This window comes from Helianthus annuus, chromosome 16, assembly GCF_002127325.2.
Source record: "Helianthus annuus cultivar XRQ/B chromosome 16, HanXRQr2.0-SUNRISE, whole genome shotgun sequence".
NCBI classification, from domain to species: Eukaryota; Viridiplantae; Streptophyta; class Magnoliopsida; order Asterales; family Asteraceae; genus Helianthus; species Helianthus annuus.
Genome location: NC_035448.2, coordinates 126,769,359 through 126,785,652, shown reverse-complemented (window position 1 = coordinate 126,785,652; position 16,294 = coordinate 126,769,359). Strand labels below are relative to the sequence as shown.

At 38.8% G+C, this 16,294-nt stretch overlaps 2 protein-coding genes across 2 annotated transcripts; one reads left to right on the top strand and one right to left on the bottom strand.

Moving 5' to 3' along the window:
• Window positions 1-631: 631 nt before the first annotated feature.
• On the bottom strand, window positions 632-1,408 carry LOC110919570. Its single transcript, XM_022163842.1, has one exon. The coding sequence runs from the start codon at window positions 1,406-1,408 to the stop codon at window positions 632-634; it is 777 nt and encodes a 258-aa protein (XP_022019534.1).
• A 6,504-nt stretch (window positions 1,409-7,912) lies between these two features.
• Window positions 7,913-10,173, top strand: LOC110919569 (UDP-glycosyltransferase 84B1-like). The gene is made up of 2 exons (XM_022163840.2): window positions 7,913-8,290; window positions 9,120-10,173. The coding sequence occupies exons 1-2, from the start codon at window positions 7,913-7,915 to the stop codon at window positions 10,140-10,142; spliced, it is 1,401 nt and encodes a 466-aa protein (XP_022019532.2). The 3' UTR covers window positions 10,143-10,173.
• The last annotated feature ends 6,121 nt before the right edge of the window (window positions 10,174-16,294 follow it).

The following is a 16,294-nucleotide window of genomic DNA, read 5'->3' as shown; positions in this document are numbered from 1 at the left end:
AAACCAGAATTGCGCCTAAGAATATCTAAGACTTTAGATCCAGGATGTCCAAGTCTATCATGCCAGGGAAGAGATGTTGTTGAAAGGGAGCAAGCTTGAGGCGGTAGTGTTGGTGGGGTGATAGGATAGAGATCTCCCGTGCTGTTGTGGCGTGACACGAGGCGGCCCGTCTTGAGGTCCTTCAAAGAAAAACCAAAATGATCAAATTCAATTGAAACATGATTATCACGTGTGAACCGTTGAACAGATATTAAGTTTTTAGTAATTTGAGGGCTAAACAATATATTGGGTAGGATATAGGTGCGGTTATGGATAGGGAGAAAACCAGTGCCCGAGCCCTCGATTGGTAAAACATTGCCATTACCTACTAAAATTTTTGTAGAAACAGGAAAAGAATCATGGTGAATGATCATACCTTTGTTGTTGGAGACGGTCCGCTCAGCTCATATGTCAAAATAAGATGATGGGTCGGTGTAGGCAAGCTGGGACGTGTTGTAGGCTGCACTCAAATCAGATGGGTTGAGAGCATCGAACCCGTGCTGAGTTGGTCGTAGCCCATTGGGGGCTGTGGCTGGCTGTACCCGGTGAAGTGGGCCGAAGGGGCCTGTGGTGTCGCAGCAACGTTGGGCCTCTATTGTGACCGAGTCCCGTATGGACATGGTGGTGTTGTCCACCAGGCCCATTGCGGGTAAGAGTTTGGTTGAAAGGCCCAGTGGTTACTGTTGGGTCCAGGTGGTCGGTTTCCGCGGCCGCGACCACGGCCACCGCGGCCTCTGTAGGATTGGGATCGGCCACCTCGCCTACGATATGATTGACCGCGATAGCTTTGTTGCTGAGACGTATCAGACGGTTGAGTGGTCGCTGCTGCGGAGGAGTTTGAGTTCGGAGCAGCAGGTGCGGCCAATACAGAAGATGTCTTCCGAGTACGGGCTTCCTGACGTATAACTTCATCATGAAGCATTGATCGAGCCAAATCCCAATCAGCCTTTTGATTATTAATCAAGGCTGTTGTAGTGTCAAATTCTGATGGTAAGCCACAGACCAATTTGAGTACGAGCCGGGACTCGGTAACCGACTGATCAACATCTTGAAGTTGATCGGCTAAGCTCTTTAATTGCTGACAGTAATCATCGACAGAGTTGCACTGTTCAAGAGTGAGGTTAACAAACCGTGATTCAAGGGCAACGACCTTAGCTTGCTTGTTACTGAGGAATATTTTTTCTAACTTTAACCAAGTGGTGCGAGCCGTAGCATCGGTGTCAAGAACACGCGTGAGGAGGTCGTCCGAGATTGTGCTATAGATCCATTGAGAAACCAACGCGTCCAATTCTTTCCAAGACTGATATTGCAGATCTGCAGAGTCAGGGGCTGGTGTATCGTCGATGTGGTCAAGAACCTTATACGTCATGGTGTGAAGTTTAAAAGCTTCACCCATGATGTATAGGTGACCTTGGTTCCATCAAGAATTAGAATCTTTGTTTGGATGTTGTGTCACACCCCCAATTTCCACCTGCGGAGTAACATCCGCTTGAGGGCGTGACTGACCAGGATCCAGCCACCAATTATACTAAGCATTGGTTAATAGTAAAGTAATTGCTATCTAAAGTAGTTAGCAACATCTTAGTTTAAGTTTAATAGTAAGTTTAAACAAAACAGCGGAAGCATAAACCAAATAGTTTTAAAAGATAGTTCATGGTTCAAGATAAATAAAACCCAACACACGGGTTTCGACGAACACTACACATTCCCAAGCAGCAGCTCCTCAGTCACTGGTTACCTGCAAAGCATGCAGTAAGGTGTCAACAATAATGCTGAGTGAGTTCACTAGTTGTCCAGTTTTAATTACCAAAAACTTGTTTCACCGGTTAATTTATCCGTTTATACATGCCATGGGGAGCTACCCCAAAAGTTAGCGACTAAACTGTTTTTCCAATACCGAACACTAGGTAACCGTTTGCGTTTCCGCAGGATGCCCCGATGTCAATGTTCTATCATCATTGACGGATGCCTGAGTACATTAGTTCACGACCGATCCCATACCATGGCACGGTGTGAGGTTGGTAAAACCTAAATAGCGCTATCAACTAATAACCCGTTCGCCTGGCCCCGGCGACTAATCGGTATTATGTAGTAGGGACTTGAGTGATAGAGTTTCGTTTAGTGCCGTTAGTTGCAATCCGTATAAACAGTAATTAACTAAAGGTTCCCAATAACAAGGGAAGAAAAGTAAGTTGTATCCCTCATAGGGGGATAGTGTTGTTTGTAGTTCCGTTTCCCAAACCACCGGGAACGCATGCTTTAGGTTGTGAACTCACCTTGGGTTGCTCGGTAGATCAAATACCCGGTCAATCACGTTGGTCACCACGTCCTAGCATGGTTACCAAATATAGGTCAAGTTGGGGTACAAGTAATCACGTATAGCAAACATGTATAGACACCCTTAAAATGCACACATTCAACAGTTGGGTTATTGGGCCTGTTCTAATGTTCACAATAGTAACAGATACACAAGCAGTCCAGTCAACAGATAGTCCAACAAGCTTTTGGCCCAATAACACTTAGGCAGCCCAGTCGAGACAAGGGCGGTTTCGACTCGAGAATGCACGGTTTCGAGTCGCAACCAAGGGTTCCGACTCGCAACCTCGGTCTCGGTTCATCACGCTTTGGTTTCGAGTCGCAACCAGGGATTCCGACTCGCAACCTCGGTTTCGGTTCATCATGTGCTGCTTGCGAGTCGCAACCGGGAGATCTCGACGGATCACGTTTTGGTCTCGAGTCGCAACCAAAGGTTCCGACTCGCAACCACTTGTTACGTGCACCTGAATCCTTCTAGAACTTGTCCACTGTACTAGCCAATGAAATTGTGTTTTTGTGTGATTGTGTACTATCCAACCATATTGCACCAACATGTTTCCTTGTCTGATTACTAACCAAAATGGATCAAACATGGCAATTTCAAATGTTCATAACATATTCATAGCATCTTCAAGTTGTTCTTCATATAAACATCAAGTCATATTCATGTTAACTACTAGTTCATCATATTTCCGGATTTTTGCATAAATCAAATCATAATCATGAACAACAAATCAATCACATTGAAATATGCCCATCAAATGGTTTCAAGTCATCACCTAATATCTCAAAAATCAACTCTTACACTAATCCGGTTATCATGGTGTTACACATATGCAAGCCGAATCATGAACATCAAGAATCAATGGTTTGAATCACATTTAGCTACAAGGTATCATGAGCTCATTAGCACATACCCGAAATTAAAACATGTAAACCGATTATCCACATTTCACATATTTGATCCACAAAATAAAACATCATCAAGCATTCTAAGCACAAAGGTTCATCTTTCATTCATCATTTAACCAATCAAGCAAAACAACTAAAATATATATATACTAACCGGTTAGAAGTAGGAGTACAAGAAATTGATAAACCAAGCTCCAAGTGTTGATCTCGAGCTAGAAATCCGGGAGTCTTGATGTTACGGTTGGATCCGAGAGAGATGAGAGGGTGAGGAAGTGATCTTGATTTGTTAAGGTTTAGGGTTTTAGTGAGAGGTAGAGAGTGTGAGAGTGTGAGAGAATGTTTGAGTGTCAAAATGAGGGAAGTGTGGCTTATGTGGGGATTTTATAACCCATTCAAGGGCCATGCACCCTTATGGGTTTCCGAGTGGGTTTCGTGTGAGGCTAAAGGAAGCGGCCCAACGGCCCATCAGTTCACTATTCACTCGAGACCGGGTGGTCTCGAGTCGGGTTCGCGGTCTCGACTCACTTCTACTCTAATATATATTTATATCATACATACATACAACACATTATCGGCACATAGCACAAAAGAAATCACAACTTTCATTTTATAACACATATACACGCAAAGTTACATCAAAAAGGTTTCCCGGGAAAATCCGAAGTGTCACATTATCCCCAAGTTTTAAGAACTTTCGTCCCGAAAGTTAAGGCAGTCACTGTCAAGCTAGTATATGTGAGAACGTTTCAACGGGGTGTCACATCATCCCCCCGTTAGTTTGGAATTTCGTCCCGAAATTCGGCTGTAGCTTCAGTGCTGGGGTTTTCGTTTGGGAACAACTGGGGATACTTGTGCCTCATCTGGTCTTCCCGCTCCCAGGTAAACTCTGGGCCACGTCGCGAGTTCCAACGGACTCGTACAAGAGGTATCTGGCTACGTTTGAGGATTTTGATCTCTCGATCCGTGATCTCAATCGGTTCCTCAGTAAAGTGTAGCTGTTCATCAATAGTTAGTTCCTTGAAAGGAATTACGAGCGTTTCATCTGATAGACACTTCTTCAGATTGGATACGTGAAAAACGTTGTGTACCGCACTCAGTTCCTCAGGCAGGTTCAATCTATAAGCAACCTTACCAATTTTCTCGGTAATTTCGAATGGTCCGATATATCGCGGATTAAGCTTGCCCCGTTTACCAAAGCGAACCACACCCTTCCAGGGTGAGACTTTAAGTAGAACCCGGTCACCGACCTGGAATTCTAATGGTTTCCTACGCTTATCAGCGTAACTCTTCTGACGGTCACGAGCTGCCGCCATGCGTTTCTGATCTGGGCAATCTTTTCCGTTGTATCTACCACCATCTCTGGGCCCGTGATTTGACTATCACTGACTTCCGCCCAGCAGAGAGGTGACCGGCATTTACGACCGTACAATGCCTCGAAAGGTGCTGCCTGAATACTAGTGTGGTAGCTGTTGTTGTAGGAGAATTCCACTAGCGGTAGATGCTTCTCCCAATTCTTGCCAAAATCGATCACACACGCTCTAAGCATGTCTTCTAGGGTTTGGATGGTGCGTTCAGACTGCCCATCCGTTTGCGGGTGATAAGCGGTGCTCATGTCCAAACGTGAGCCAAAGGATTTGTGCATAGCTTGCCACAATTCCGAAGTAAAACGAGCGTCTCGGTCGGAAATAATTGAGGTTGGCACCCCGTGCCTCGAAACTACTTCCTTTAAGTAAATCTCCGCCAAGGTAGAAAACTTGTCTGTTTCCTTAATAGCCAAAAAGTGTGCGGACTTGGTCAATCGATCTACTATTACCCAAATGGTGTCATTTCCGCGTTGAGACCTAGGTAGCCCTGTAACAAAATCCATGGAAATTTGCTCCCATTTCCATTTCGGGATTTCTGGTTGTTGGAGTAGGCCTGCTGAGCCTGCAACGAATCGAACAAAACGACCGTCACCACCTCCGCCTTCACACCTGGCCGGAGTCGCTGAACATGAGGTCGACCGGACTCGCTGAACTTTGATCGATTTGGGGTGTTAGTTTCCGATCGATTTAGGGTTTTCGATTTTAGGGTTTTCGTTTTGGGGGTTTTGATGTGGGGGTTTTGTTTGTGATGTTGATGATGATGTCGGAGGTGGTGGCGGAGTGGAGGTGGAGCAGAGGTGATGGCGGAGTGGAGGCTGGAGCAGCGGAGGTGGTGATGATGATGATGATGGCGGAGCATTGGTGGTGGTGGCGGAGCAGCGGAGGTGGTGGCGGAGTGGAGGTGGTGGTGGCGGAGCAGGGGTGGTGATGATGATGATGGTGGCAGAGCAGTGGTGGTGGTGGCGGAGCAGGGGCGGAGCATGGGTGGAGGTGGAGGTGGTGCCAAGAAGAGGTAAAGCTCTTCTTGGAGAAGCTTTGGTTTTATCACTTCCTCATGAAGAGGCTGGGGAGAGACAAGAAGCACTTCTCAAAAAAAAAAAAAAACAAACACTCTTTTGAGGTTAAACATCTTCCCGCGTCTGCACGGTGCAGACAGAAGAGGCAGGAAGCTCTTTTTGAAAAAAAACAAACACCACCTAAATCTATTCAAACTTAAAGAACCTGGAACCCAATTACCCAACCCAAACAGCACCCCTAAATCCCGCTCTGCGATGGGTTAATTTTGCACAACATTTTTAAAAATTTATAGATAAAAGAAGCATGCTGCAGGGTATGTTCAGTATCAAAGAGAATTGAAACAAGTGTTCATGATTTGTTTTATAAATCAGTAACTCGACCAAGAACTCCATCGGCAGTGTCCCTATAGAGTTCTTATCTGACGGTCTACCTACAGATTACAACCGAAAAGCTGATGTAGATTACTACATGAACACGCTAAGCAAGTTTGCGCTCAATACAAAAACTGAAGATTGAAGTCCAATAATCAAGCGCAACCGAGTTTGAAGAAGAAAGAAAAAAACGCAGCAGCTTTTACTTGTTTATCTATTAGTTTAATGGGTCAAACAATTTACTGTTTATGTTTTATTTGTTATTTGGGCCTGAGGCCATGTGTTTATGTTGGGTCAAATGCTTTTTAGAAGTCCAGTAGGGTTTATTAATTGGGTCAGTAAAGTTTGGGACATGTTTTATGATGGAACGGTGTGAGCTATGTGGCACGGAAACGGGTACGGGACTGGGGTATGGGAAAGATACGGGTACGGGGCACGGCAAAACATAAAAATCCTAGATACGGGTACGGCAAAGGTACAACGAAACAAAATATAAAAAAAATATATGACACAAAGTCCAAAATCATAAATCATCATTTCTCATTTTAACATATCTATTCAAGAGACAAACTTGCATTCACCCAAAGCACTTTCAACTTACTAATTTTGAACATACTTATTTTAACATAGCACAATCAAACCATCACATGATAATTCAATCGTCGTTCGAAAATACGTCACCGGTCTGTCAAAGCGGAAATCTGGTTCAAGTTTACATTGCAGGTCCATAACACATCTGAACTTCAAAGTTTGGTGAAAGTTTAAACTCTAAATAAAATAGGATACGTCCCCGAAACGTCGAACTGCCGTCCCCACAATCCCAGAAACGTCTCGCTGCCATCCCCAATTTCCCGAAAACGTTTGGGGGACGTCCCCATGCCGTCCCCGTCCCCTAACCGTCCCCGAGACGGGTACTCAATGGTCCTAGCCGTCCCCGTGCTTCATAGGGTGTGAGTATGCAAATAACTGCATATACAGTTATCAGGAATCGACATACCCTCTGCAGCAAAAGTCACGACCATTGAAGACACACCGGTTCACATCTTATAAATACATGGTTCCCGCTTTCAGTCTGTATATGCAGAATTTCTATTAATTCAAGTTCAGTTTGTTCAAGTTCTTGTTACGGTTAGTTTATCTGATTTCTGTTTTACGATTCGATCATGTATTGGTGCGAGATATGTAGTGATTACGTAGTCGCTTGTTATCATGTGTCTACTCCGAAATCTTCGCTTGTTATCATGTGTCTACTCCGAAATCTTGGAACCGGGAAACCTGTGGTAATGATACCAACAAAGATTATTGAACTAGTAAATTATTTTGTTATTCAAGGATGAATGAAAATAAAACACTGAAGTGTGTGATTCAGATGATAAAAAAATATATTTGTTTAATGTTTAGGTAATCGAGTATGGTGTCATCTAATATTATACCCGTTCCATACACAAGTAAACTTATACCCGAATATCCATCCAAATGTTTTCGATTTATCCGACGTATACTCTTCGATAAAATCTCAATCTTAGCGGTTAATCCAATAATCAAATTAGTCCAATATTTTAATTGTAACCGTCCCCTTTCATACATATATATGTGCCGGCTCAATTTGTATATATATGTATTTCCTTTGATACACGCAACAACAAAAAAAAAATCACTCGCTGACCCAAATTTAATAAATATTTTTTCTGACTATCATTATTTATCTGTCAAGTTTATTATACTTGATGATCATGATTCACGTTTATTATACTTTTTAACATGGATCATTGATATTGTCGTCAGCACAATGTTAATTACAATGAACTTCAAATATTAAAAAAAAAACTTTAACGTATAAATTAGATGATACACATCATGATCACCCAATTCTAACTAAACTCCACCTCAAAAATGGATTCTTTCTGTGAACAAAATCAACAAACAAATGTTCTTGTAGTTACTCTTCAAGCTCAAGGCCATATAAACCCTTTACTACAACTGGGCAAGCGCCTTGTTTCTAAAGGTCTCCATGTCACTCTCGCTATCCTCACCAATGCCCCGACAAACAGTTCCTCGGCCCTGAACTCCATCGGCAGTGTCCACATAGAGTTCTTCTCTGATGGTGTAACTATGGACTACAGTCGAGAGGTTGATATGGACTATTACATGGACTCGGTAGGCAAGTTTGCACCCGCTAACCTCTTGGCCTTTATCCGATCCCATCGAAGAAAATTTGCATGCATCATTACCTCACCTTTTTTGCCGTGGGTGGCTGACGTCGCGAAAGAGGTTTGTTAACCAAGTTAGTTTATTATCTATTATAGTTTTCACTACTAGAAAAATGCTGGATTTCCTACGCCAATTTTTGTTGGAAATCCATAGGAAACCACTGTTTCCGACAAAAAAAAATAATAATAATTTTCTTTTTGGAAATTCGTGGAAAATTTGTAGGAAAATGGGATCTTTTCTAGTAAGGGGAGACTATTTGCACACTTGGTGTATAGATAGTCAATGCAAAAAGTGTTTTTTTGTCCTATATGCACACCCTGCAGTGTCGAGCTGTGGCCAAAGCGCGGTGTTTTGGTCCGGTTAACCAGACAAAGACTGACGGGTGTCTGACGGGTCTTTTGACCGGACCAAAACGCCGGCTTTGGCCGCGTTTTGGTCCTGTCAACCAGACACCCGGTCAGTCTTTTGTCTGGTTGACAGAACCAAAACGCGATCAAAGCTCGGTGTTTTGGTCCGGTCAACAGACCCGTCAGACACCCGTCAGTCTTTTGTCTGGTTGATCGGACCAAAACGCCACGCTTTGGCCACAGCTCGACACTGCAGGGTGTGCATATAGGACAAAAAAACCCTTTTTGGTGTGCAAATAGGCATTTGGGTGTGCCAATAGGACACCCTTCTAGTAATGTTTACTACAAATCATTTCAAGTTACACGTTGCTCCAAACGTCTAGTTTGAGAGTTGAGGGGACATGTTAGCCCCTTAGCCGAGTTAATTTATCTTCCGTTACATTTAATATTATTTATTTTATAATTTATTGTAAGTTTGTTTATTAATTATAATCCTATTTCTAGTTTGAATATTAAGATAGTTATTATTAATGCTTTAAAAGGTTGATGTACCAAACGCCATGCTATGGATCCAAGCATGCGCCCTGTACCAGATATACCGTCGTTATTACAATCAGCTCGATGAGTTCTCTTCCGAAAGTAACACGAATATGAGCGTGAAGCTGCCCGGGTTGCCTGTTTTTAGCGCGGATGAGTTGCCTTCGTTTGTTCTTCCATCGAATACGGTTCATAGCATTGATGGTATACTAAACACAGTGTTTCATAGCTTACACAAGGTGAAGTGGGTGCTGGGGAATTCGTTCCTAGAGCTCGAGAAAGATGTCATCGCGTCGCTGAATGAAGCTGGCTGCCCCTTTTGGCCCGTGGGACCATTAGTTCCAGCGACGCTTTTGGGTAAGGAAGATTATAATGATCATGATGGTTATGATATTTACAAAGCTAACAGTGAGAGTGATTGTATAGAGTGGCTAAATCAGCAAAAACCCGCTTCGGTTGTTTATATATCATTCGGGACTGTACTGTCAGTGTCTGTAAAAGAAATAGAGAGTATAGCTGCGGGTCTGAAAAGTATAAACCGGCCGTTTCTCTGGGTGATAAGGTCACTAGAAAATCTAGAATTTGGGTTTTTGGAAGAGATTAAAGAACAAGGATTGGTCGTGAGTTGGAGCCCACAAACGAAAGTGTTGTCCCATCCGTCAGTCGGGTGTTTTTTGAGTCACTGTGGCTGGAACTCGTTGTTGGAGAGCATTGCTGCTGGTGTACCCGTTATTGGGTGTCCGCAGTGGACTGATCAGCCCACAAACGCAAAGCTTGTGATGGATGTTTGGGGTGTTGGTGTGAAGCTGAAGATGAATTCAGAAGGTGTTATTAGTGGGGAGGAAGTGGGAAGATGCGTGGAGGAGGTTATGAGTGGGCCGAGATCAGAAGAGTTCAGGAAGAATGCTTTGCAGCTGAAAACAGTGGCGCGTGAGGTGTTGGCAGACGGTGGTTCATCGGACAACAATATTAAGATGTTTGTAAATGAAGTCATTTCTTCTTGCTCATCACATTCCAAACAGATTTAGCAAGTCAAACATAACATAATTCGTTCAAATATATCAGTCTATGATGATACTATCAACCCAAGTCATAAGTGACATCTGTTAACAATAGTCTTTTGGCTAGTGGCACCAGGTATTTATCAGTGGTGCGTTTTGAGTCCCACAAAGTAGACATTAGGTGGATTTTAGGGGGGGGGGGGGGGGTGGGGAGATGTTCGCCGTTATAAAAAAAAAAGTGACATCTGACTCAAGTCAACATTTATTCCCTGCAAATATTGATACCCATCTCAAAATGATCACAAAGAACAACATTAGCAATTTTGTTTTCAAAATGTGGTCAAACCAACATATCAAATTAATCACCATACATCCTATTGCCATTTTCACATTATAGGCCACTACAAAATAAAGAACAAATACACATGGTATAATATATTTTGTTAAAAAACAAATTTGACTATGTTAACATGTTAACAAACCTACTCTGCTTGGACTTTTTCACACATTCTCATAGGAAGAAACCAAAGAAACAAATTTAAAAAGTACACTAGTACACTAATCTAACTGCAAATTTCACTTGCTTAAAATTGCTAACGAACTGAGCGAGTAGAGTGTGTTTGGTTCACTTACAAAGACACCTCTTAATGGTTCATGTAACCTTTTAATAGGTAAGTTTTAGAAACATGTTGACTGATTCAGATGCTACATCTTAATTGATCAGACATCTTAATGGCTCAGCACAAGGTTGTGAAAGAGGCCCTGAGTCATTAAACAAAAAAGAATATGATCAAGCAATGTAGACCGACCCATCAAAGGGTTTTTAGCCTAGTGGTATCATGGTGACTTAAATAGTGTACCCATCCCCTAATGTTGAGGGTTCGAGTTTCGTAGTGGACGCTAGTTTAAAATCAAGAGCAGTGGGTGTGTTTTAATGTCATGTTAGGTTCAAGAAACACGTGAACCCACTATCAGCTTGGCATTATATCAAAATAGTGGTGGCAAAGTGGGCAAGTTGGATGGGTTTGGGTAATGAGTCAAGATGGGTTTGGGTTAGGATAGGTATAGGTCAAAAAAATCAAAAAAAAAAATATAAAAAATCATAAATTATAAAAATCCAAAAAACTCTAAAAAATCCAAAAAACTCTAAAAAATCAAAAAAAAAACTAAAAAATAAAAAAATTAAAAAAATCTAAAAAATTAAAAAATTAAAAAAATCAAAAAATTCAAAAAAAATCAAAAATTATAAAAATTCTAAAATATAAAAAAATAAAAAGATTCGAAAAATCCAAAAAATTCTAAAATTAAAAAAATGTAAAAAATCCAAAAATTTCTAAAAAATCAAAAAAATTCTAAAAAACATAAAAATTCTAAAAAATCCAAAAAAATCTAAAAAATCCAAAAAAAAATCAAAAAATATTGTAAAAATCATAAAAAATCAAAAAATTCTAAAAAATAAAAAAACTCTAAAGAATCATAAAAATTCTAAAAAATCTAAAAAATAAAAAAAATTCAAAAAAATCAAACTTTTTATTTTTTAGAATTTTTTTGATTTTTATATTTTTTAGTTTTTTTTAGAATTTTTTGGATTTTTTTGAATTTTTATGATTTTTTTATTCTTTAGAATTTTTATGATTTTTAGAATTTTTTTTATTTTTAGGATGTTTATGGTTTTTTTGAAATTTTTGATTTTTTTGGTTTTTAGAAGTTTTTTGATTTTTTAATATTTTTTTATTTTTTAGAATTTGTTTGATTTTGTATGAGTTTTTAGATTTTTTAGAATTTTTATGATTTTTTATAACTTTTTTGATTTTTTTAAGGATTTTTCTTGATTTTTTTAGATATTTTTGGTTTTTTGTATTTTTTTTTATTTTTTTAGGCTTTTTTGGATTTTTTAGAATTTATATGATTTTCTAGAATTATTTTGATTAATTTCATTTTTTATGATTTTTTTATTTTTTTATAATTTTTTGGATTTTTTAGACTTTTTTGGATTTTTTAGAATTTATATGATTTTTTAGAATTTTTTTATTTTTTAGATTTTTTAGAATTTCTTTTAGACTTTTTTTATTTTTTAGAATTTTTATTTTTTAGATTTTTTTTATTTTTTAGGATTTTTTGATTTTTTAGAATTTTTTGGAATTTTTATGATTTATTTTTTATTTTTTATTATTTTTTAGGATTTTTTAGAATTTTTTGGAATTTTTATGATTTATTTTTTATTTTTTATGATTTTTTAATTTTTTTGGATTTTTTAGAATTTTTATGATTTTTTAGAATTTTTTTTTTTGGATTTTTTTTTATTTTGTACAATTTTTTTATTTTTTTATTATTTTTAAAATTTTTATTATTTTTAAACGAATAACGACTGGAGAGTACTACGGGAGATATCTTCGAGTAGTAATTAGTTTAGTGATTTTATCTTATACCCATCCTGGCCTACTCTTTTTTTATCCACGACTTCATAACCCATTCTAACCTAGTGACTAATTTTGTTTGGCCCATCTTAACCTATCTTAAAATTTAAAATACCATATCAACCCAAAATAGAATGGATGGACTTGTTTTGTCAGGTCTATATCAAACAGTTGTTGGACTTATATTACACATGGGACGTCCCTGCTTGCACATGAATGGTGGACTCTAAAGAAAGACCACAATATCTAACCGGACTAAATGTATACGCCAACACTTTATACAGCTTCCAGTCACTTGCTGCTTTTAATAAAAAAGGAGCAGAAACAAACAAGCAGCATAAAGATCGTGAAGACCAACTGTAAGGCCCTAATACGTATTTGACCAAAAGTCGCAGCGGAAATTTGTGCCATAAAATTTCCTTCATTACAAACGTCTTGACTTACTTGAATGTTCGTTTTAATATGTATCTTTTACAAAAATAAAGTATAAGTCCTGTTTACTAAAGTAAATACTCAATTATTCCCGTACAATCTATCCTGTGACTCGGTCTTCGATCTCTATTCCTCGTGATAACCGCCCGTGATTCGTACGACCTGCACTCACCACATACATTCATAACATTAGTACACAATACATAAACAAGATTCAGTCTCGTACACTTCCCATTTCGTTATCTTTCTAACTTTAAGCATTTCATCTGCGTATCCATATCCTGGTGAGGCTTCGATAATGTACCTGCATTACTTTTCATTCTCAAGGCATACTGTTAATAACGTACCACTCGACGTATCTAAATCATGCATACATGCATACATACACATCTACATACGTACATACCTTCCTATATCTCCACATACATGCATACACTCATACGTACCTTCATATATACCAAATACATATCTACATACACACATACATTACTACATCTCTACATACGTACATATACACATACGTATCTTCACATATACATAAATACACATCTACATACATACTACGTCTTAACATACTTTTATACACTCATACGTGCCTTCCTATATACTTAAATACACGTCTACATATGTACATACACTCTTACGTACACGTACACGTTCAAGATCTTACATACCTCTTGTATATCCATACATTAATTACATGGTACTTAGACTTAAATTTATAGCCCATAGACGTCAAAAGAACGATCAAAATCATGTTTGGGAGGCCCGCCGTGGTCCACGGATAACAAACCGAAGCCTACTATACCCAAATCAACTTAGATAACAAATTTCAGGTTTTTGAACATGGGGAGGCCGTCGGGGACGACCCTAGGGGCGTCGGCGACGGCCCTTGCAATTGCCCGTAGCCCAAAACTTCCGTAGACAGCCAAATAACCCGTCAGCCAAAAACTGACTTTCCAGGGGGCGTCGGCGACGACCTCTAGAAACTGGGTTTTTCCTGCTGTGTTATTTCGTCGTTCGAACGCACTAAAACTCGCATAACTTTTAAACCGTTTACTCGTTTAACCTCCCGTTTCTTCCTACGTGATTGTAAATTAACATTCTATCATGTAAACTTGAAATCTCATATCCGGATTAAGGAAACTCTTAACTTACGCACTATCGGCTTATTATTCATTTACGATATATTCGACCCGTTCATGTATTTAGCAACATAACTTGTTGGTTTGACCTTAACTTCAGATGAACTTAATAAATTCAAGGTCATCTATCATAAAAGATTCATTCCCAGATACCTTACACCTTTTTCCTGTCACACCCTGGCTTTGCGGAAGCGTGGTTAATTTGTGTGACTTCTTAATACCATAGCTTAATCATAACAAAGCTATATGAATTTAAAAACCATGCAAGTCATCCATTAAGTTTTTGAAAACATCATACAATACCGGTGTTTTTAACATGCAACCATAACCTTGTTCAGTAACATTACAACTTATAACAAAACATAAACGTGATTTAGGGATTGTGTCTTGTCCAGGTAAGAGACACAACCCTAAACCCTGATGACTTCATGACCAGTGCAGCGGAAAACGTTCCATACCGTGCCAGATCCGTTTAATTTCCTGAAATACATGTGATTTGAAAAATCAACAATAATGTTGAGCGAGTTCACGTGTAGGTGAGTATGTAAAACATTTGTGAGTATAAAAATAGTTGTGGTATGTAGCAGTGTAAGAGGACTTGTGATCATCAATGGTTTGCAAGGCCACTGACATATGTGAAGTGCAAATAGGGAGACTCAAACCTAGCAGATTTCGCCACGGCAAAGTATGTGGACAAAGTCACCCCACGGTCCGTTTCTAGTTTGGCCGGGGCTGGGCTCGCTACACCCAGATAGATCTACCGCTCCTGTCCCTCGGTCCCTCCATGAGGACTAATGGCCCCATGTTGTTCCTATCCACTCACATGATCGTATAACACCTCCTTACGTTAAACATACCGTTGTAAAGTACTCGTAAATCATAGTAACATGTATTTCACCCCCGCAGTTAAGTAAACTGAAAACAGTTAGAGAAAAGGGGGACATGAACTCACAGTGAATGCGTATCTCTACCAAGAAATCCGAATATCCGAAGCTGTGCAACGACCTACAGGTGCTAATTCTATTAGACGGATGGCCGTGCCTTAGCTTTATAACTTATATTTTTAGGAGACGGTTAGACAACCGTTTCGTGTACATACTTGGTATTTTACTTTCCTTCCCAAGGATGGGGGATTTAAATACATGTGTATTTATACTATCTCATTAAGTCCCACTTAATATATTTTTATTTCTCATTCCAAAATATAATTATTTTTCTCAAAAATAATATATTTTCTCTTTACATAATACTTTCCAAAATAATACGTTGACAACATACGTGTCGGTGAATATTTCCGCGTAATGCGTAAGTTACGTTTTAATGATTAGGTGGTAATAGAAATTACCGTTGTAACTTTTATGCTTGTTGTATAAGCGTTGGTATTATTTTGGGTTTGACAAGTTAGTAAATATTATTTTTACTCTAAAAATAATATTTATACATTTTCACAAAATAATCATAAACAGTGTTGTGACAAAATATATTTACCGGATATATACTTATCACGTTTAGTTTTGTGAAAATCCCACCTCCGATTATTTATAAATAAAGTTGTGGCGAAATATAGTTTGAAAACATGTCAAAAGTAGTCTAACACTTGTAAATAATTCTAAGTGTTATATTTTTAGAAAATTTCGCCAGAGTTTCCCCTGTAACTGGAGGTGGCCACGCTTTCAAGCGTATCATTTTCTTTTACAAAATCACTTCTTTTATTCCAAACAATCAATTTCCAACACAATCAGCAAGTTTCAACACTTCAAACTTGTAGACTAGTATGTAAAATCACAATATTACATGAACTTGTAGTTTTTCTAAAACTATTATGTAGATCTCGTTATATTTAGTGGATCTATGTATAAAATAGTTTATTCTTGCAAAAACCCCGTTTTTGGGACAAATCACACTTTACAACTTCCGACAATTTTTATAAAAATTGTTATTTTGTCGGGTCTTTCGTTTCACAAGTGTTTTTTACACTTGTAGTGTATAGAAATCGTCTTTTATTAACATGTTATCCACTTTTGTAAAACATGATTTTCTCGACACCCGGTCCTACGAATATACCACTTGTACATTCGTAGATCGGCTCGTTTTAAATACTATTTTTCATGTTAAAACACTTTTACACAAGTTCATGTTTCCCCGTGTGGTGGAGTTTCACCTTTTAACCCTTTGTACAAAAGAA